This window comes from Ursus americanus, chromosome 11 (genome assembly GCF_024610735.1).
Source record: "Ursus americanus isolate L20-20 chromosome 11, mUrsAme1.1.p, whole genome shotgun sequence".
In the NCBI taxonomy this organism is placed as follows: Eukaryota; Metazoa; Chordata; class Mammalia; order Carnivora; family Ursidae; genus Ursus; species Ursus americanus.
The window spans coordinates 63806438-63829814 of NC_142137.1; the positions used below are offsets into that span (position 1 = coordinate 63806438).

A 23377-nucleotide genomic window follows, 5' to 3' on the forward strand; every position below is an offset into this window, starting at 1 on the left:
AAATGCATTTTGCTCATTTTTCTACTGATTTATCTTTCTCTAACCAACTTGTGAAAAGTATTTACATATTCTTAATGCTAATCCTTAGAATTTACCCTCTCCCAATTTGTAGGCTTCTTTTTATTTCGTTACAGTGTCTTTTGATGAACAGAAGTTCTTGGGGTGCCTGGGTGGCTCAGTCAGTTAAGCCTCTGACTCTTGACTTTGGCTCAGGTCATGATCTCAGAGTGGTGAGATTGAGCCCCAGATCAGGCTTGCTGCTGGGTATGGAGCCTGCTTAAGATTCTCTCTCCCCTGGGGCGCCTGGGTGGCACAGTCCTTAAGCGTCTGCCTTCGGCTCAGGGCGTGATCCCAGCATTCTGGGATCGAGCCCCACATCAGGCTCTTCCACTGGGAGCCTGCTTCTTCCTCTCCCACTCCCCATGCTTGTGTTCCATCTCTCGCTGGCTATCTCTGCCAAATAAATGAATAAAATCTTAAAAAAAAAAAAAGATTCTCTCTCCCTCTCCCTCTGCCCCTCCCCACCCTCGCCACTAAGGCACATGTGTGCACTCTCCCTCTAAAAAAATAAACCAGGGGCGCCTGGGTGGCACAGCGGTTAAGCGTCTGCCTTTGGCTCAGGGCGTGATCCTGGCGTTATGGGATTGAGCCCCACATCAGGCTCTCCCGCTATGGGCCTGCTTCTTCCTCTCCCACTCCCCTGCTGTGTTCCCTCTCTCACTGGCTGTATCTATCTCTGTTGAATACATAAAATAAAATCTTTAAAAAAAATAAAAAAATAAACCAAAACAGAAGTTCTTAACTTTAATGTAGCAAAATCTATCAACATTTTCTTTTACAGTTGGCCCTCTTGTTGTCTTGTATAAGAGATCCTTCCCCATCCCAATGCCATAAACATAAAAAATTCAAACTGATGCATAGACCAAAAAATAAATCCTAATGGAAATTAAAAATTAATTGGAACTGAATGATAATGAAAAGACTGCATACCAAACCTTGTGAAATACAACAAAAGTAATGTCTCAAGGGAAACCTACAGTCTCAAGTGTTCATATTTTAGAAGTTGTATACGAACGAGCTAAGCATCCCACTTAGGAAACATGGCAGAAACCACCGGTCCTCACCAAGATCCCATTTTCCGGCGGCCCTCGCAGTGAGGGGGGCGTGGTCACCGTTTCTAGGCTAAGGTGTTGGTGCAGCTTCACTTTCGCATGTGCCGCACTCCAATCTACCAGAGAGAATGCCAGGGTGAGCCCCAAGTTGGAGAAACCATAAAACAGGAGTAGCCTGAGTCCCTGAGTCACTGGCTGGAGGACGGCTGGCACGGAGCGCTGCCCACCCGGCGCGCCCGCAGAGGACTATGCCTGAAGAACACGTGAAGTCTTCGTGCGTTGAGGCACTGAGATATGTAAGTTGTTTCAGCACGAACCTAAAATAAGTTAAAACACAACACAAACCAGAATAAACCCAAAGGACATAGAATGAAGGAGAAGATAAAGAGCAGAAATCACTGAAATGGAAAACAAAGACACAGCAGAAAGTCTCAACAGCGGGACAGCTGTTCTTCCCTGAGCTCTGGAAAAGCCATCAGATAACTGCTCCGCTCTGCTCTGCCTCTCCTCGCCAGAAGCGTTTTCTTCTCCCCACACCGCTCAGAAGAAGCACGCATTGAACCCCTGTGTATTCGAAGCCGCATGGGCTGGGCTGTTTATTGCTTCTTTCTCCAAGTGCCAAACCAATGTGCTGTACTTTCCCCCATCGCAGCTGCATCGGGAAAACACCAAGGGTGAGAGAGCAGAGCAAGGGACCAAAAATCAGACAGTAAAGGTAAAAAGGGCACGAGGAAGAAAGGCCCGCAGAGCCGAGGGCAGGGTTTCCTGGGGCGCTCAGGACGAGTGCTTCCTGTGCAAGGGAAAAAAATCAAAAGCAGAGTATTGTCATTTGTGTGCCCCAAGTATTTTCCAGTGCCAGGCACAGAATTCGATCCTATTTCCCATGTAATAAGTGTAGTCCTCGTGTTCAATTAATTCTACAAGTGTGCTTTTGATAAAAGTACCCGGATGGATCCATCAAGGAAAAGCAACCGAAAGGTCCAGTAATCCTCATCATTAGCTGTGATTTGCAGAGGAGGGATTTTTAATTTAATTACCTGATATGCCTTCCTTTTAATCTTGTCTCTGTTGAACTGCATCATAGGTGAACATCCCCTGCTACTTGTCTTTTCAGAGTGTGGGTTCCTGGGAGAGCAGAATGCCTGCTCGTTTCCATCCTTCAGCAAGTAGAACCCCGCAGACTCAGGCGAGCCCAGCGTCGCAGGGAGCAAAGGATGACGTTATTATAAAACCAGACGTCCCCTGTCTCAGATGGTAGAGACAGTGTTGTCTGTTATCTCTCTTTTTTTTTTTTAAGATTTTATTTATTTGACAGAGAGAGAGACAGCCAGCAAGAGAGGGAACACAAGCAGGGGGAGTGGGAGAGGGAGAAGCAGGCTCCCAGCAGAGGAGCCTGATGTGGGGCTTGATCCCAGAACGCTGGGATCACGCTCTGAGCCGAAGGCAGACGCTTAATGACTGAGCCACCCAGGCGCCCCTGTTTGCTGTCTCTAAGCCACAGCAGTAATAGTCTCAGTAGTGCGGTCAGTCACCCCCTCGGGACGAAGGCTCTTGAATGTATACTGTCTACTCAGCAGCCTTCGTAATGACACGCTTGGCTTTCTCGGGCCCGAATTACTCCCTTCAACGAAACATCACAAAACTGGAACGGCCCTCCGTCTTGCCTCAATTTATGGGAGTGTTCTTTTGCCCCTTACTCTCCAACTGTTAATTTTTCTGTGCCTAATTTGAAACTGCCTGCATGAGTCTTAAATGAGTCCTCTGTAGACTTCTGAATGAGCTTACGTTCTCAGCAGTTCCTGTAATCCCGTAACCAAAGAAGCCGTTGTTGACGGCCCGGGTGTATTCTTCCTATAAATACGAGTGAGTTCTGACGCCTGATACCATGTTTTTCTTTAGAACGAGAGCCAATGTAATGAAATTCTATATGCAGTAGTCTGCAAAAAACCTGAATATAGGATCTTTTTTTTTTTACAGAAAACTTTAATAATTTTCTCTAGTTTTTTTCTGACTGTACAGTCATTAATTTTCCCATCTAGTTACTTCAATAATATTTGCTTTACTGCCTACCCTGGGAGTTACACAGACTCTGATTTAGAAAGGCTCATAATCCAAGCCGGAGAGCCAAACATCTAACAGGATGAGTCAATGTTAGAGAAAAACAGGAGAAACCAGTTAATTACGTCCAGAGCAGCATCAAAGAGAGCCTCATAGGGTTGACCTTGGGACTCACCCAGTGACTGAATCTGGAAGGATGAATCCATCCTCAGGACCTAAGAATCCAGAACTAAGTGCTAAGTCAGGGGTGTGAGAAGAGAATTAGCTAAAATTAAATAGTTGTTAGTTAACACGAACATACAAACCAAATCCTACACCCTGGCATTTGTATTTTATGTTGTCTAAAGAGTATAATTCAATTAACATCATAGATACCCTCTAAGGGGGCCCTTCAGTAGCACCCCTTCATGGAGGAGAAGTCTTAAAAAGACAATTCCAAGTAAAACATACTACTCTAAACAAGATTGGCTTAAATGTTCTTCCATTTATTTATTTAAATGCCCTAAGAGCAAAAGGAGAAGCAAATCTTGAAAGGTCTTAGTTTGCTTCTTTGCTCCTCCAAAGACGAGGTTCTAGTTTTTTTTGCTTTTGTTTGTTTTTCTGTTGTTTGCTTTTTTTGTTCTTTGTTTTGTTTTTTTAAACTGCTCATCTGATCTGAATGCCGTGAGCACAAATAATATAAAAAGCCAATTTTGTCAATCCACCCTGATTGTCTCCCATTTTTTCTAGGAATTAAACAGATTATTTCCTAGGAAATAAACAGATGAGTAAAATCACATTGGGGGGTCATCATTAGGTGTTCAGGGTAGTAAGAGACCCATGGAGGCAGATAATTCATACAAAATTCAACTGTGACACAGGGAACAGAACAGAATTTTGCTAGAAAAAGAGAAGGAAGAAAATATGATTAAGTTGAATTGTGTGGACTGCTGATTATGTAGGTTTTTATTTCATATGGCCAAATTCACACATTCACATGGTTCCCCTCACAGAGGAGGGACACGAGTGCAAGAGCCCGAGCCCTAAAAGGGCTGAGAAATTCACCGTAAAAGGTGTAGCCTCAGTCCCACGCCAGTCCCATGTCACAAATAGATAAACTGAGACTCGTGGGCTATCAGATATGGCCTCCCTTCACAAAAGTTCTTCCAGAAACAATATTCATGACCACTGTGTCTGCACGCTCGCAGTCTGGCGGATACGCTGCACATGCCCACGTGGTCAAAAGTCAGGCACAGCTCCATAAAGCAAAAGAACCCAAGCCTCAAGATCACCTTCCAGCCCCTTGTCCCTCCCACAGGGTCTCTTTCCCTAGTTATCCCCCAGCCAACCACAGCATTAGTTGGAAAAGTCATCCAAGGACAGGGTTTTTCAGCTTCTGTGAAGGCGATACCCAATCTATTCACTTCATATTCATGTAAGAGATCGTTCTCATGAACATTTTCAAAATGGGTACCATTCTACATGATTCCTATTCTTCTAACCCTAGGAAACACAGAAATAAGTTTGGGGGTACCACTCCAAACCGGGGATGAGAGGCAAAAGCCATTCAGCCAACAGGAGATGGGCAAATGCTCCGATTTTGTTTTCCTCCATCATTTTGCTAAAAAAAGCTGGGGAGGAGTAAAGAGAGAAGACCTGTTGGCTATAAGTAAAGCCCGTGTCGTGATACTGCGGTTCTGATGTGTCCGATCAGACAGGCTTTTATCGCTGGAATTCTGACTCACTAACACTTCTGAGCAACTGAGATTTGTCCCAGCAAAAACCAGCCTTCCGGGTCACACACAGCACAGCAGCCTCCTGACAGCGAGGCATTATTTTGCTGCTTACGGACAAAAGAATGAGCAATTCTCTGTAGACCAGCTCGGAATGTCTTATTTACTAGAGGTTAAGATGGCGTAAACACTACTACTACAGCATTCCCACAAAAGTCAATACCTATTAAGTGCTGTGTGGTAGGCGATACGAAGGGCCTTACAAACATTATCTCCTTTAATCCCCATAAGCCTATGAAGTCGATTCTATTATTACCCTCATTTTGCAGATAACTGGGGAGCAGAGAGATAAGGAACTTGCTTCAAGTCACAAAGCCTGTAAGTGGTAAAGTGGGACAGCTGGATTATCTGACTTCAAAAGCTGAGCCCCCAACTGCTCCTAACTACTGCCAATTTCCCAAAGTCAAAGACTCCGAAATTAGTACTAATTCCTGAAATCTCTCCACTCTTATCCTGGCACAGCCTCAGCTGGAATGACAGAGAGGTATTTAGGAGCGGGAAAACAGAACTCGACACTGACAAAATTAAAAGACAATTTCTTAACTTCAGAGACAGTATTACTTTATATCAAACTTCATTTTTAAAGCTCCTTCATGTTTCTCTAAAAAAATCTGAAGGTTCGGACCAAGATATGTCAAAATGTTGAAGGAAGGTCTTAAAATCTGGTCTTTGTCACCCTAACATTAAACTATCAGGGTAAATTCCTTTAAACGGGTCTGGTCTATGGAAGAACAACAACAAAAAATTTGTTTCCTGATTTTTTCTCTCCTTTTAATCATTCCTTCACAAATACTTGAGTGCTTACGAAGTTTTCTGCCCATGGGGAGAGAAAACGAGAATACCCCTATCCCCGGATCCCTGGTTTTCAGGAGTGATGTAGCTCGTCTTTTTTAAGAGCCTTTATTTTTTTAATTTTCTCCTACAGCTTCAGTCTCACTTCTCAGGGAGACAAGAAACTCAGTAAAGACGAGCGTGTGTAACATTCGGTTGCAAGCGTGGCAGGAGCGCTCAGACTGTGACCCATCTTCCCAGGAGCAGTGACTGTACAGCGGGAGGTAGGACCGGCAGAGAACGTAGGATTAACCCCATGATGTTGGCTGTAGCCGCACATGCTTTAATCCCGGAGGCCTGTTGTAAACTGGCAGCATATGAACAGCTGATCCATCAGAAGATGAACTTCACAAATGTTGCCATAGAATGTTTGAGAATCCCTAAGGACGGCCAGCATACAACCAGAATCTTGTCCTTAATAACCACACACCACGTGCCTTTCTATGTGAGGGGAAGGGAGGAGAGGTGCCCCAAAGTTTCTCGAAGACTGTGTGCGACAGGCTCCTGGCTGCGTGCTGTTATTTTGTTGATTGTGGACAAAATCTGGTCTCTCCTCTTTCCAAATCATTAAGCCATAGGCCATTATTGTACAAGGACTTTTGTAAGAGGACAAAATTCTTTTCCACATACACACACAGGGTTTGGGACAGACCTCATATGCCTAAAACTGGAGAAAAACATAGCCATCTAGCAAATCTGACTTTAATATAATCTTTTTCCTTTACTTACATTAAACTTTACATTTGTCAAAACTTTGTCAGACCAGCACATTCCTAGCAGTAATTTTAGCGGCCAAAAATAAAACCCCTAGGGCAAAACTTAGCAGTTGCGAAGTTTCCAGAAAATTATAAGGTAAATTTTATAAAAAGAAGATTACTATTTTTTTCTAACCCATATCGTACAGGTTATAAAATCTTTTTTTTTCTTTTTAAGTCCCTCTAGGTATCCCCACGGGTACCATGATCCCACTAGGTATGATTCATCATGCAAGACCTTCCACCCAGTTGAAGAAACATCAGAAACGTCAGTTTTTGTGTACTGTTTAAGCCAGTTTTTAATCTATAGATTCCTAAATACTCACCTTCAGGTGATTAGCATGAATGTATAAAACAAAAAACCCACCTTCCATATAATCTCCAAGGTAGTGGTTTGTAGTGGTCTCATCCCAAACGAAATGCTGCAGGGTCTCTATCACAAGGGTGGGAGCAAAATGTGAACCACTCGTCCATAAAGGCTAGTCACAGACACATGGAGACCCTCAAATGAAGCCCTCTCATTTATGCCTACGGTGGCAAAAAAAAAAAAAAAGCTCCATGACATTTATTCTTTGCTGGTAATATTCAGATGTCAAACAAAGAAATTTACTTAAGCTCTTCAGGGAATAAAATTATGTGTAAACACTTTAGGATTTTCTGAGGGCTAACAAATCGACACTTGGTAACATTCATGGTCTTTGAGCCAGAGGAAGCAACAACTGCTTGGCTTTGCGGGGAGGAAAAGAAAAACAGAAAATCCCATAAAGCTGATTCTAGAACTTTGGGTTTGGTGGGTAGAGAAGCAAGGACAAAGAAGGAGAGATAGACAATAGGCAAGAATATAGCATGAAGACTGAATCACACTGGATGAGGACGACGACAGGATTTCTTTTAAATCACTTGTTCTCAAAAGGATGGCATCTCGTCCTGGAGGCCGTTTTGGAAACATGAGGTGCCAATGATGGGGAGGGCCACTACTGGCACTCAACAGGTGGGGCCTGGGTGCTGCATGAGCCCCACCGCTTAGATCCCTTACAACCAAAGACCGTCCCCCATAAGGACCGCATTCGACGGCACACCAAGTACTCACATGGATAGAAACCCGGTTCAGAATTATCTGAGTCTGGAATCTCATTTCATCTGTACACACACAGGGAATTTTTAGTCCAGTTTTAAGACATGTTGGAATTTTCAGGAATGCAATCCGTCTCCAAACTGAGAGAAGCCTGTACAGTAAAGTGATTATGAACAAGGAGGGTGGAGCTAAATTGCTTCGATTTTAATGCCGGCTCTGCTGTTATCGGCTATCTACCCTCGGGTAACTCCCTCACTTGTAAAATGGGAAGAACAGGGACACTCACCTCATAAAGTTGTTGGGTAAGTATTTAGAACAATGGCAGGCACTCAGTAAGCACTATGTGGGTGTAGCTCTCCTAGACTTTTGTTTTATCTACAACTTTATCAACAATTGGCCACATTTTAGAAAATCATGTTACTGACATCAATCTGTTCCTGGCATTGAGTTGCCAACAGAACACACCTGTACTGGTCTCCATTTGTAGCTGCCACATTCGGGGTGATGCTGCCACATTCGGGGTGATTTTATCTACAGGTGCAAGTGTGTGCCTTGTTTCAGTATTTCAATACATCTTGTAATATAACAATGCTAGAATATTTTCATAGGAAAATAAATATTTCACTATAAAATACTTATATATTTGTTTATATTTCATTTAGGACATTAAATTGATGCATGTGTATAGCAGCTGCTTATATTACCTATTAATTTCATTTTGGAATCATAAAAGTAAACGTGGGTGATGCTTTTATATGTGAGGATAGGTTTTACCATCCATGATTTTTAGTTGATGATTGTAGCTATGTTGTAAAATACTTGTGATAAAAAGGGGTGGGTGTTGAGTTGGGTCTGGTAGGGCTGAAGAAAAAAACCACTATTTTAAAGTTTCGTGTCAAAAAGTGTCATTCCACACGCTCACCATTAAACCTGGATTACTATGGAGGCAATTGGTTTCCATTAACTGAGAAGAAATCAGCATTAAACTAGTATTTATATATCCCAACGGTAGAGATATATACAAACTTTGTTTTTTTTTTTTTTTGCAGGGATCTATTTCTCAAACACAATTCAGGAGAAAACCCCAAATAAAAACACAGATGAAGCTGTGGCATCTGACTGACTGAAGACAGAGGACCCAGGAATTCCTCCAGTCTTGTCTTAGGGCTTGAGGGAACCAAGTCGCAGAAATACCCATCTGGTGCAGTAATTTAAGTTGGGCACTTCCTGTATTTAATACTGACTGAAAGGGCATTTGAAGATGGTCATCTAATCACAAGTGGCATTTTCTCCACAGGAAAGGGGCCAACCACCAGCTAAGACCTCCAAAGCTACTGAACTTATTACTTAGCTGAACTATAGCACTAAGAATCCTCCCAAATCCAGGGAGTGAGAGGAAGTATTCCCATCCCCTTATCTGGGCATAAAGCCAGCTCAAGCTAACAGTAAAATGGGCCAAGGTTGGCGCCTCTCCTTTTCCATAGCTTCCTTGCTAGTCTCCACAGCCCTATTACCAGACCTCCTCACCCTATGCTCTGCCCTTACATTGTGTTTAAAGCACCCAATGAATCATGCATTCCAAGCCTCTTCTACTCTTCAGCCACAGCTCCCTCAGAGGCTGACAGGAAGAGCCTGACTGAATTCAATACCCTCAGCCTCACCAGAGGCACTTAAAAAGGAAGATGTTTACTAAGTTCAGGGAAGCTCTAATTAGTTGAGTTTCAGGCACTTGAACAAAGTAAACAATTCCAGGGGTGTGTGGGGGGGGGGGTCGAGTAGGGGGATACCAGCTCTGCCTAGGAATATACCTTGGAAAATTCCCCAGGTGTAATGTTACTGTACCGTGTTTCCTCAACACCCCCACTTCTAATCCATAACATCCCAAAATGCTTGGGAGGGTTTATTTTGTGTTTTAACAATAGTGTTCACCATGACAACAGCCAAGGTGGTCACTTGTAAATCGGAAAACACCTCGAACACTCGTTTTCATTAGCTTCACGTAGGACGCAAAACAGAAATATTTCAATTACATGTGACTAAGAGTAAGAAAAATATACAACTATATTTAAAACACTTAAATTAACAAGATAGTACTTTTCTGTTCTAACAAAATATCATACATTCAGTTTAAACAAGAGTTACTATCCTGACACGCTTTTCCAGAATACCTGATGCTAGTTGAAAATTAGTGACCATGAGACTTTCCAAGAGATTTCTATTTAGCAAAATATGTACAATTTTGAAGAACTGCCTGTTTGTTTGTTTTTTCTGGAAGACAGACATTACACAGTCAAAATGCAAACTGACGTATCTCTCATAAACCTAAATATTGTGGCTTCATTTTTCTGAATGATGCTTTGGCTGTCAGCAAATCTTGTAGCTTCTTTTCCCTTAAAGGTAATAATATAACAACAACGATGCCCCTCACAAAGAACCATAAACTTCTTTGTGAGTAACAAGCCCTATCTAAACGTGTCCACGTGTTTCTGGAGTAACTGACCTACGTACTGAGGTTGTAAGGAAAAGGCAGTAACCAAGTGCAACAGGCTTACACTTACTTGAACCACGTCTTTGAAACAGCATGAAATGCATGCCACATGTTATTTCAAAGTCAAAGCTGCTACACGTACAAATATGGTAGGTAGCTTGAAAAATCAAAACAAAAATGTTTTCTCCACTGGCCTTTTCAGGTGACGAAGGTGGACCACAAACCAACCCATCTGTGTGACAGTGGCCACCGATTTCGGCCCTGCCCCCAACACGAACAATGGCCCGGTTCCTCATAATGACCGTAACATTCCTGGCCCAGGCTCCAGTTTACAGAGAGTGTCTCCGTGTTCCGACCCTAAGGAAGCAAGAAAAGCAGACTCTACTCATTTCTCTCCTTCTGCCTCCGCAAGGCAACACCTAAGATCCTCCGGATTTGTTTCCCATGCAATTACTTCAAAATTCCGAGAAGGGCAGTATACAACTTCCAAAAGAAAACAAACAATGGAATTGCATAAGGTCACTACATAATACTGTGGATGAAAACCAGAACAGGTTGTCAACCGAGGAAGCAAGGCACTTGGGGCGGGAGACGGGACGAGTCCGGGAGGGCGGGGCTCAGTGAGTCAACAGTTTCAGGCGAGTAAACCAGCTGACCAGCAGGGACGGTTCTGCAGACGACGCCTTGGCCGCCGAGGAGACCGGCTTCTTTCTGGGCCCTTCCTCCTGGAACGGAATCGTGGCGCTGCTGTGGAGATCCGAACTGACGTAGCACCTGCTCCCCCGGACGTAGTCTGCGCCGCGGACCAGCTGCCGCTCCGCTGGCGGCCTCGAGAACCGGTACTGGGGAGAGGAGCTCTCTTCGATGATCGGAGGGATCCGCTCGTTACTGAAATACCGGCAGAGGGCGTCCTCCCCTGTTTTCAGACAAAGCCCACAAGTCCATTAAAAGAAAGAACGTCCACCGCGCAGCACTGTTCAGCCAGGCGGGCAGCCCGCTGAGACTTCTGTGCCCGCGAGGTGGGTACCAGACCCTGCCCTTCTGCCGGGGATGAGCTGCAGACAGCCAGGCCCACCCGGCTGGATGTTTACAAAGTAGAAATGGAAGGAGTGCTTCATAGTCAGGCTGCTTTCACCCCTGAGAGGCAACACAAGGGCAGAGCGGAATCAGAGAGCCTGCAATTCCTTACCAGTTAAGAATTGTCATAATTTCACTTGAAATAAAAAAAAAGAGCGGAAGTCTGTCTCATTCTATCACTCCTTCTCCATCTGTCCCTGTTCGATGCCTGCAGCATGTAGCACATGCTTCTAGAACTGCGGTTCTCATCCTGGAGCATCGCAAGAGCATTTAGAAAGGTGGGGGTGCCCTGGGTTGTTACCCTCAATGAAGGGCAGGCACTAGTCTCCTTTAATGGACAGGATTCAAAGATTTTCATGCTCTGCCATGCTTAAGGCATTTCCAAACAAGGAAAAATGGTCCCAGCCTAAATGCCCGCAGACAGCTCCTAGGATGGGGGTGGGGGTCGGGGGTAGTTAGGAAACTGAATAGAAACCTAAAATGCAAGGCACTTTGGCAACGAGTAGCATTCTTTTGACCCAGAAATTCCACTCCTAAAAATGTATGAAGATCTAGGTGCCAGATGCTTAGGGCAGCATTACGTACACGGGGGGGGGGGGGGGCACAAACTAACCTAAGTGTCCCACAGCAGCAGCCGGAATGAACACATGCCAGAGCCTTCAGATGGACCGCTAAATGCAGTTGTTACAGAACACGTACATGTCTGAAATAACAGTCACCTTCCACAGTACTGTCAAATATCTATTTCTTCCATTTTGCACATTTTTTTTCTAAGCATATAACATTAGAAAACATTCAGAGTGATTATTTCTAGGTTGGGGAAGCAGATTACAGTTGAGTTTTATTTTCTCGAATCTTCTAGATGTTTTTCAAGGTACTTGTTTTGCTTTTGTAATCAAAGGGGCAGTTACTTTTAAGAAGTGCCCATTGTCAGAGAACCACGTATTGTAGGAGCCTACTTATATGAAACGTTGAGAATACAAAAATCCAGAGAGACAGAATGTAGATGAGTGGTTGCCAGGAGCTGAGGGAGGAGGGAACGAGGAATGACTGCCTGCAGGGGTTTCTTTCCCAAGTGATAAAATACACTGGAATTAGTGCTGATGGACACACAACTCTACGAATGTATTAAAAACCTGTGAACTGTACCCTTTAACAGGGTGAGTAGATTTATGGTATGTGAGTTCTCTCTCAAGAAAGCCGCTTTTTTTAAAAAAGTGTCCATTGTGCAGACAGACACCTTTTCATTCTAAAATGATCCTACGACAGAAATATGGAAGGTGAGATGGGAAGTCAAGTATGTCTCCACTTCCAGACTTAACACTCCCCACCTCCCACCCCAATCTCTCAATACTCAAAGGAAATAAAAGGCTAAATCAGGGATTAAAAGCCTACGAGAATAGCAATGATGTTGACATTTCTAATCTAAACACAGGACAGCCCTGCCACCTGCTGACTGCTCTACAGATTTTCACATGCCAATTAAGGGTATCCTGGACCTACCCAGACATCTTCTCCCTTTTCCACTTGATTATAATCCAGGTGATTTGGTTCCTAAGGGAGGAACTTTACCAAGGCCCAGGGAGATGAGAGGGGTTGATCACTTCGGAAGTTGAGCCTCCAGACCTTTTTCTTCTTTTATTTTTTTAAAGATTTTATTTATTTATTTGAGAGAGAGAGCGTGCGCGCATGCGAGCACAGGGAGGGGGAGAGGGAGAAGCAGACTCCTCACTGAGCAGGGAGCTCCATGCAGGGCTCGATCCCAGAACCCTCAGATCATGACCTGAGCCAAAGGCAGACACTTAACCGACTGAACCACCCAGGCACCCCTCTTCTTCCTTTTATTATCTAAGGTCTCCTGTACTTTAACTTTTCACCTGCTCTTTGTTTCAGCACTATTCAAACAATGGTAGAATGTCTTTCCAGTGTTGATAACCAAATTATCTGGCAAAAAATAAGAATTTATTTAAAAACATTTCCCTCAGGGAGCCTGGGTGGCACAGCGGTTAAGCATCTGCCTTCGGCTCAGGGCGTGATCCCGGCGTTATGGGATCGAGCCCCACATCAGGCTCCTCCGCTATGAGCCTGCTTCTTCCTCTCCCACTCCCCCTGCTTGTGTTCCCTCTCTCACTGGCTGTCTCTATCTCTGTCAAATAAATAAATAAAATCTTTAAAAACAAAACAAAAAACATTTCCCTCAAGACTAGTGTAATAACCAGGAACTTCGACTACAGGGTGAATAACGAAATGTCTTTTCCAACGGCAATTACTCTCTAACACAAGTAGGATTTAGGGAGGAAAAAAATCCATGTCCATGCATCAAAAATCAAACAGACTCCAGTCATAAAATTCAGAGTGAGACTGCTTAATGAATAATGTATTTCTACTTATTTAGAAATTTACAGACCATCAATATCCACAACCTTTTTATTTTTTTTTTAAGATTTTATTTATTTGTGTGTGAGAGAGTGAGTGAGTGAGCAGGGGGAGGGGCTGAAGGAGAGGGAGGGAGAGAGAGAGAGAGAAGGAGACGCTGCGCTGAGCACAGAGCCCACTGTGGGGCTCGATCTCACAACCCTGAGATCATGACCTGAGCTGATATCAAGAGTTGGAGGCTTAACCATCTGAGCCACCCAGGCGCCCCCACGACCTTTTTTAAAGCACACGATGCTAATGAGGAAATTCATACTCACTAACTAGGATGACATAATTCTGCCATTCCAGAAACAGGTAGGGCCTCAGAGATTCAGCAACCCCGAGTTTATAGGTGAGAAGACAGGACTCAGGCTGGGTCCTCTATCTGGTTATTACAGCACAACCAGGAATAGGGTTGAAATGAGGGCCATGGCTTTTTTGACTCTGGTTTGATGTATTTTTGGTTTGCTTCAACTTACCCTTCCTCCCATGACCTCGCGGTCTGGCAAAAGGGTCCACGATCCCCATCCAGCTTCCATCCGCAGGCATGGACAAAGGCCGGGGCTTGCCTTCAAAGGGTGGGGAAGGAACGCAACAAGTTGACAAAGTTTGTGGACCTTAGAGAATCTTTCCTTTTATTTGTAATTTAAGACTCCCCCATATCACACTCACTTAACCATAAGTAATAACATTATTTTAAACTAAGAAAAGTATTTTAAAGCATCCTGTTTCTGTGGCGAGCAATGAGGACAGAGGCTGGCTGAACTGAAGTTTGTGTGTCGACAGGGCAAAGCCACTCCAAGCTCAAACCCAGCCGCTTGCAAGTTAAAACTGCAACATGATCTCACGCCACTGGGCTTTGATGCCAGGCAGAGTAATGACTTGACAAGACTTCGCTTTAGAGAGATGAATAAAGGTCTCATACTTAGAATTTCATTGAGGTTTATGTTTTCCTCAGATTACCCTTCAAGGCTGCCAAATTCATCCAACAGTTCCAAATAAGGAAGGGGGTGGGGGAGGGGAGGAAAAACAAATGGCAGAACAAAACAAGCACTCGGAAATGTACCATAAGATGGTGTTTTCTCTCTCATTTTTGTGGGCAGAATATTGGTTTCCACCGAATACCCAGGCAACTGATCAGAATCAGCAATGGTAAATCTCCGTCTTCGGCTCTCCTGGTCCAGGAAGGAATTTGGCGACTCGGAACCCTTAGGACCTGGCAATGGCTGTTTGCATTTACTGAAGCCTCCGTAAAGAAAACTCCCGTTCTCATCCCTGGAAGACAGTGGGCAATAATTAAGTTGCTTACAAAGATCCTCTCCTACAGAAGAATTACAGGACATAGCTTCCTCCCGCACACGCACACAAGAACATTTTAATCCTCCTTTCCACTGGAGGAAAAAGCACTCCTTCTTCCATCTCTGTCATCCCTCCAATACACAGAAATCCTATTAGATAAGAGTAAATAGCACGATCCTACTAAATAAAAGAAAATGACTTTTTTTCCAGGTATGTTTAAAGAGTTTAAGTATAGCTTTGAAAAGACAGCTCTGGTTTTCCTGTACTTCTATCCTATAACTGAATCTCCTATTTATTACAGAAATCACAAGTTAAGGTATAATTGAGCCATTTTTCAAATGCCCAAAGTAGTATCTTTGCCAAGATCCAGCAAAGACGACACTGGATATGTAACGGAGTTGTTAGGTTTGACATTATCATACCCGACGGAGAGTGTCTGTTTTCTGAACTCCGTACAGAAACTGGCAAGTGTTGGATTAACAGCTCCAACTTAATTCTTTCTAAACGTCAGCTTTTATAAAACTTGAAATTAATTCCAGTTGATCCAAGTTCCCAGCTAGTTAAATTTTTTTTGCATTTAGAAAATTCTCTTAGGTGATCGCTGCAAAAACTACTAGACAAAATACAACATCAACTAAGTCCAAAAACAGTCTGAAGATCAGCTTGGCCTGCTTGGTATTCCTGGTGAACCCCCTGCCTGTGCACCCCTCTTCCTTCTATGACTCCATCTCCTTCTAAACTTTTAAACCTGGCATATAACTTCCCCGTTCACCAAGCTTTCAGGACTCACCTCGTTCTCATAACCATTTGCATGTTTCATTCCTCAGAAGCTATCCTTCATTAATGGAGTGAAAGTGTGTACACACGTGTGCACACGGGTATGTGTCCATGTGTGTCCCCCGAGTAGATTAAAAGCTCCAGCTCCCTTACCCCTTTGCTGTGTACGTACTTTCCTTCCTGCCACTGCATCTGTGACCCTTCGCTGAGACCCACACAAGAACATTCAGAGTTGGGGGTTTGGGAGTGGCCTCCTGGTTTCTTACAGAACAACCCCCACTGGTCATCAGTGAAACTGTGTTCTCCATGTGCAAAGGCAACGACTTGTCACTTTAAACACATTTAAGATCCTGTGACCACATGACTCTGGTCCGTGAAGACAGGGAAGGGTCCCGTCTACCAGCCAGGATGTCTCTGACCAGCTAAGGTAAGTTCTCTCTGCGCTGTTCTAAGCTCTGGGCAGCCCAAACCCAGGGAGAGGAAAATGATGTTCATTCTTCCTTGTGCCCAGGGAAGAAACATGAGAGAATCAAATACTCGGCTTGAAACAAAAATAAACCAACAAAAAACTCCCAATATAAAGTAAAATATCACTGTTAAGTTCAGTCTGAACTTTTACTCATGTAATGTTATAGCATAATTATGTATTCCTCAATTTATTCTCGAACAGTTGACAAAGACATTGGCAGTTCTCTGGGGGTAAGAACTGCATCTGTTTTGTTTAAGATGGTGATTCAGGCCCTACACTCACTAAATGTATGCCAAATAAATGAGCCAAACTCTCTGTAAATAAGTAAACGGATATAAATAAACCTATATTTCACACATAAATAATCCCCTATGTAACAGCTAATATGACTAGCTTCGTTATACCATGTACCAATTAAGAATTTATTCTATTAGAATTTCTAACACACACACAAACACATGCATGCACAAATACAGAATATCACACCTCCATTCACACTTTTGAAGTCCTATGAAGAACACAACTCTCCCTGCAAAATAAAACTGTAACTTTAACTTGCTGCACAAAGACATTTATTATCTTCCTCCCCAGAGATGATTTTACATTATACGTAATCAAACTTCAGCTTCAGGGACCCCCCAAACAGCCCCTTCTGATGTTCCAGGAGGAGCTAAAACAATGCATTCCCAAGAGCACATGCTTTCTTTACATAGAGTCCCCTCCCCACCAAGCTACATAGTTTTAAGACCCATGAAGCCTGGACCCATTCCTACACTTCCCCCTAAAGGATCACATATCTCCCCCCCAGTTTTATTGAGATATAATTGGCAAATAACACTGCATTTGTTTTAGGTGTGTAACACAATGACTTGATATGTGTCTACATTGTGAAATGATCACCACAAAAAGTCTAGTTAACATCCACCACTTCCCATAGCTACAAATTCTTTATTCTTGTGATGAGAACTTTTAAAATGTCTCTCAGCAACTTGCAACTATAAAATACATTATTGTTAACTATAATCACGGTGCTGTACGTGACATCCCACAACTTCTTAATTTGTAACTGAAAGTCTGGACCCCCCCCACACACACCTATTCCTCCCACCCCTACTCCCAGGATCACACATGTTAAAACAACTGCAATTTGAAGACAGCCCTGTCACCTTGGAGTTCATCAACTTCTGCCCTCAAAATCCTCATGGCCTTCACACCACCACTCAGAATCTCCACGCACAGGACATGGGCATGCACACCACGAACGGACACTGACGTACCGGGGAGAGTAGGGAACGGCCGGTGGAGGAGGGATATAAAGATCCAGGATGGCTGGCTTCTCCTTCTTCAGCGAGGTATCCATAGTGCTTTCAGGGGACTGGGTTGTGGTGGGTGGAGGTGAGGTCTGAAACGGAGGCCAGTGCAAAGGGCGGAGGTGAACTTAGAGATTATTCCTGGGTAACTCTCCTTCCTCAAAGCCAACACTGAGGGCCGAGGTCATTCGTGTGTTTACAACCATTAGCAACACTCAATTTGTAGTCTCTGAGACACTCAGAGTTAACTGGGAGTTTTGAAAGACTAGATGCATAGGAAGAAGTAGAGGCCTGGAGGTAGGGGGTGGGGGGCGCCTAGGTGGTTCAGTTGGTCATCTGACTCTTGGTTTTGGCTCAGGTCACGATCGCATGGGTTGTGGGATCGAGTTCTTCATCGGGCTCTGTGCTCAGTGTGGAGTCTGCTTGAAAGAGTCTCTCTGTCTTTCCTTCTCCCCTGCTCCCCCGTGCACTCGCTCTCACTCTCTCTCTCTCAAATAAGTAAATAAATCTTAAAAAAAGTAGTAGTAGTAGTAGTAGTAGTAGTAGTAGTAGTAGTAGTAGAGGCTTAGAAGCCAGGTTTGAATTCTAGCTCTGAGCAAATCACTTAAATATCCATGCCTCAGCTTCCTCCTCAAGCAGCCATCCCGACGGTACCCCTTACGTGGGGCTGCAGCGCAGACTGAATGAGCTAGTTCACACACATCACTAGCGATGCTATCCCGGACTGGGAGCATGGGCTTGGGACTCCATCCGGCTGCTATCCTGGCTATAGCTCTCATTAGCCGTGTATCTCTGGGCAAACCACTCAACTTCTCTGTTCCTCATTTATAAGACAGGAAGAAATGGAGACAAGAACAGTACCCACACAGGGTGAATAAAGTGATACAATACATGTCACAGGCTTAGCACACTGCTTGTCACATGGTAAGTACACAACCTTATGCTGTTTGATTTAGTAGTATATATACACACATCCATACAAGTTAATTTTAAAATTTTAAAATCCTTACCGCTTAATTTTAATTACATTATTGGTCTTGAAGGACCTATTTTAAAAAATCTTGTGTGAGACTTTCAGATCTTATCTCTTCTAGAGACTAACGACACATTTTCTGGCTGGTAAAGGAAATGAGAGGCAATTGCAGAGTCGAGGCATGAAGATGTCTGGTGACGGCCCGTGGGGGGTGCCACATGAGAACTGTGCCTGGCCCCTGGCACCTCAAACCCTAACTAGCCCAGATGGTGACCGAAGACCCCAAAGTCCCCCCGAAGTGAGACCACGAGCTATAAGGACTAGAATAGCTAGTACTTCACAGTGACAGCCCTGTTTTAGGGGGAGACCCTGAGGCTCAAGAGAAATGGGGGCTTAGTCTTTAGTCTTCCGTGACATCATCCCTACAACCTGGATGTTGGCCACTAACACAGTCAACTTGACTCAATATGAATTGATTAACACCTCAATCCGTCAATCTTGAACAATGTCTGAAAACACCGGACCAGGAGGCAGGCCCACAAGCCTCAGCAAAAGTAAAGTAGGGCACCGGCACAAAGTAGGCACTCTCCAAAGACTCCAACATGGGTGGTGCCGTCCGTAAAGTAACTCCCGTTTACCAGGACGGGGGCCTAAAAACAGAGCGATGACACCTTTTCAGGGACAGGCAACATCAATGATGCTGATAAGAAGGAAAGAAGCTCCCTCCCACAAGAGGTGGGTGCCCAGGCATGAAGCCTGGAGGATGACACCCAGCAATGCCCAGGGAGCGTCGGTGTTCCAGAGTTCACATTCTGAAAATAGCCTGGATGCATCGTGAGAACACATGGCAGCTAAGCTGTAAAAACGGCCTCTCGGTTGTGACGGTGGTTCTCTCCCTGGGTCAGAAGCAAAACTAGGTGTCTCCTCCCTCACCGCCATTTGCTCCCCAGAACTGCACAGACAGTGGGACGTGGCAGGAAGGTGGACAAAGCCAGAGAGGAGGGGGCATGCCCTTCCTAAGTGAATTTCCAGAGGTTAAGGGATGAACTCTAGCCTGTACTTAGCTGAACACAGCCACGTGACTCTTCCTCCCTCACGTCGGACCCAGTGAAGCTCAAAAGACCCACCATTTCTGCCTTTCCTGACTCTCTAATCTCTGTCACTGGTATCACCAGCCAGGGTCACTGTCACAGTTCACACCTGCCTTGCTTGCCTTCCTCATCCCTTAGCCCAAAGCCTTTTCTTTCCTTTTTTTAAAAGATTTTATTTATTTGAGAGAGAGAGAGCATGCGTGAGAGAGAGCAGGAGTGGGGGGAGCAGGGGAGGGAGAGGGAGAAGTGGACTCCCCACTGAGCAGGGAACCTGATGTGGGGCTCAGTCCCAGGACCCTGGGATCATGACCTGAGCCAAAGGTAGATGCCTAACTGACTGAGCCACACAGGTGCCCCAGCGTTTTCTCACAGTAAATACTAGTAATTAGGAGTGAGGTTTAGAAAGATTAAATACTTTATCAGAGGTCCCACAGCTAATAAGTGGCAGAGCTGGGATTTGAACTTAAGAAGTTTAACTCCAAGCCCCCCCGCCTAACTCTATGCTGTGCTGCTTTGTCAGTCTTTTTGTGCTTCTTCCAAATGACCACTTAACATGAGTCTTTCACTGGAACTGCCCCGTCACAGTTGGGATGTGACTGGTATTATCATTATTTAAGAGATAGTTATTTATAAGAACTGACTTATAAATCATGTATTAATCAGTTATTATTTAAGAAGTGATTTTAATTTTGTGCCCCTCCTTACTCCATATCCTTTTATTTATTTAACACCCCTCCCATTAAGATACACATGGAGGTGTATTTCCAAGGCTCTATGCATCACAAAGGGTCCAAATTGATAGCCTGAGAAGACCACCATTCCTTCCATTTAAAGATGTACAGCAAAATCGCAGACAGTTCCATATAAATTACAATCTCAACCTTAAAAAAGGGCATTAACATGTCATTGCTTTTTATTCATGATTTAAGAAACAAACACTAAGGACCAATGGTATCAGGAGGGGGTTTGGTCCCTGAGCACAGTCCACCCAGGTGTAGGCAATAAAGGAGTATACTGTTCGTACAGAATTAACACAATACTTTACGACACGATACTGTAAACTGGTGTGCTTTTGACTGTATCACCCCAGTTCTGAACTAAACAATGCAGTGACACCACTCCCCACTGCGTGGATTACTCCCACCGTCCTGCCTTGGCAAACTGCTGCTCAGGACCCCACCCCGTACGGTCTCCCCAGGGTTACTGCTCAAAGTGTACCGTCAGATGTGCTTGCAAGGAGAGGGGGAAAGGACCAGAGTGAACGCTCTGCAGTGACGGCAGCTGCTAACCAGCCGAGGCCACCAAGCCGCAGAAATGTGGCTCACCAGGATGAGGCACCAGATTTTTCATTTAATTAGTTACTGTGGTGACTAGTCACACCAGGTGGCTAGTGTGGCTGCCACACTGTTCAGTGCAAGATCTAGAATGTGGACTTTCACGGAAGGAGGACTAGAGAATGAGCCTGTATACACAAACTCCTGAGACCAATCACCTTCAAATGGTAACTGTTCTTTTTGGAGACAAATCCGATCCTCGACATGGTTCGCGCGCTGAGGTCAGGGAAAGGGTTACGACAAATAATGGGTACCTGCACCAGGGGCGGTCTCCACCGGAGGTTTTTCAGGGGGGCAGGGGTGAAGTTGAAAGAGCCTGTGGGGCGCTTCTTAAGCAGTAAGACGACTCCTGTCGGGTTCTCTCTCAATTTCCTCACTAGATTTTTTAGCTGCCATCCCACCTTCAAAGAAAGAAAATGAGGAGAAGGCACTCACTTGTGAATTATGGAAAATCAAATCTATGAATTTATTTCAAGGAAATCAGCTGTGAGCAAATAAAGAGACACCAGTATGTTCATCTTAGCACTACTTAAAACTACGGAAAATTGGATAGAAATCGCAAATTTAAAAAATTCCAGAAAACTGGCTTTGGATTTAGTTCTAGAAGGGAATATTAAAAGTCTGAAGTCTCAATAAACAAACTCACCACAGTCTGCTGATTAACCTGAATGACTTCATCACCAGCATGAATCTTCTGAGATCTGTCCGCAGGAGACTATTAGGAACAAACACAGAGACTTGTCTTATTTTTTAAATCTTCTATTTCTTTCTCCTTCTTTCTTCTGCAGACAACGAGCAAGGGAAATATAATTTCTTCAATAACTATCACACAGTGCACTTATGAGACAATCCCATTGTCTGTGTAGCCTGGCATGGGGATGCGCACTTGTGTTCCCACTTGATGAGTGGTTGGCTGGTCCAGACCACCCGTCAGTTACAACAGCGGGTTCATCTAACCCATCAGGAAGAGTAGGACATGCTGTCGACACAGCAAACTAATAAAAAAGCCTTTGGTTCATCTGAAAAATACCTCATTTAGATCCCTATCAAAATTAATCTTGTAAGGGGCGCCTGGGTGGCACAGCGGTTAAGTGTCTGCCTTTGGCTCAGGGCGTGATCCCGGCGTTATGGGATCGAGCCCCACATCAGGCTCCTCTGCTATGAGCCTGCTTCTTCCTCTCCCACTCCCCCTACTTGTGTTCCCTCTCTCACTGGCTGTTTCTATCTCTGTCGAATAAATAAATTAAAAAAAAATCTTAAAAATTTAATCTTGTAAAAGCTGACCAACTGCTTAACACATAAACACCGTCACTGTAACAAGGTCACATCCCGTCTCCGTTTAAGTAATTATGAAAACAAAATCTTGTCTACTCAACCTCATTTTACACACTATCACAATGCTATTAGCATAGAAAGATGGTGACAATAGAAAATGTACTTCTTCAGAGAAAGCGAATTTAAATTTTTGTCATATTCAGGTTGAATTCAAAATGAATGTGTTTTCAGTATCCAAAGTCCAGATTTTGATTCCCCCAAATAATACTTTGCTGCAAATCTTCACATATATGTGTGTGCATATAAATATCTAGATATAATCTATTTGTCAAAAAATTTTCCACAATTTTCTGTTCAATTCATGAAACTAGCGCATTCTATGTTTAAGGTATCTTCTATAAGCAAAAGTGAAGAAAAGGATAAACCCTTGATTTCAAATTACAATCTAACGTTATCTAGGCCAGAGTATTTTATTTGGTAACTTATGTAACTGAATCTTCAGACATATTTATAATTATTTTTCAAAATAAAACAGCACCTCTGAACATGGTCAGGAGGGCAGCAACCAAACCCAAGACACTCTTGGCTGAATCTTCTTACTCAACTGTTGGGCTCACCTCAACGAGAAATGAGCAAGCAACACTAAACTGTAGAAACAGTCCCTCTGATGTATCTAGATCCAATGCAAGGCACAGGTAACTGAGAGTTATTTTTCAAAACATTTAACCTGCCACCACGACAACCAGCGGTGCCTTCCCTGAGAGACCTGCACTGTGGGTACCGCAGGGAGATGGTCTACCTCAAATCTCTTTCTCTAGGGGCACTTAAAGAAAAAAAGTGAATGTGTCTAGGTTCCTTTTTGCCCCTGCATCTCAGATGCTTAACCCACAGTTATAGACCAATTCTGCAAGTCCGAGCAGAATCAGTCCAGCTCAGATAAGCTTCCTGGCTCGGGATTCATTTAAGGTAAGCTTCACTTTATAAAAGACAACCCTGAGGCTAGGAAGTTCTTGTTTATGGATGTGCAAACTTAAAGACCAAGCCTAAATGTCCTGAATTGACTTTCCTTCCTCATGCATTCATTTCTCAAATGTTCTACCAGGTGATTAAGAGATGTGTTGGGCAGAACACCCGTAAAGAGAGAGCTTGATACCAAAATTCTCCCTGGGGCAGTGACTCTTGCCTGTCTTCACCATGACCAGACTACTGAAAAATGATGCTTGTTCTGGTTTTCTGCAGAAGGGTGATGACCTGGAGAAGAACACA

The 23377-nt window shown here is 43.9% G+C and overlaps 1 protein-coding gene across 1 annotated transcript in view; it reads right to left on the minus strand.

The window, feature by feature from the left end:
- Nucleotides 1-791: 791 nt before the first annotated feature.
- Nucleotides 792-23377, minus strand: part of CNKSR3 (CNKSR family member 3) — a 93758-nt gene continuing 71172 nt past the window's right edge. Inside the window, exons 8-13 of the mRNA XM_045805386.2 lie at nucleotides 21483-21551; nucleotides 21091-21237; nucleotides 17406-17530; nucleotides 14650-14858; nucleotides 14063-14152; nucleotides 792-11007 (exon numbers count right to left, since the gene is read on the minus strand). Of these exons, the coding sequence (XP_045661342.1) occupies nucleotides 10709-11007; nucleotides 14063-14152; nucleotides 14650-14858; nucleotides 17406-17530; nucleotides 21091-21237; nucleotides 21483-21551 (939 nt within the window). The 3' untranslated portion in view covers nucleotides 792-10708. The remainder of the gene's footprint in view (nucleotides 11008-14062; nucleotides 14153-14649; nucleotides 14859-17405; nucleotides 17531-21090; nucleotides 21238-21482; nucleotides 21552-23377) is intronic.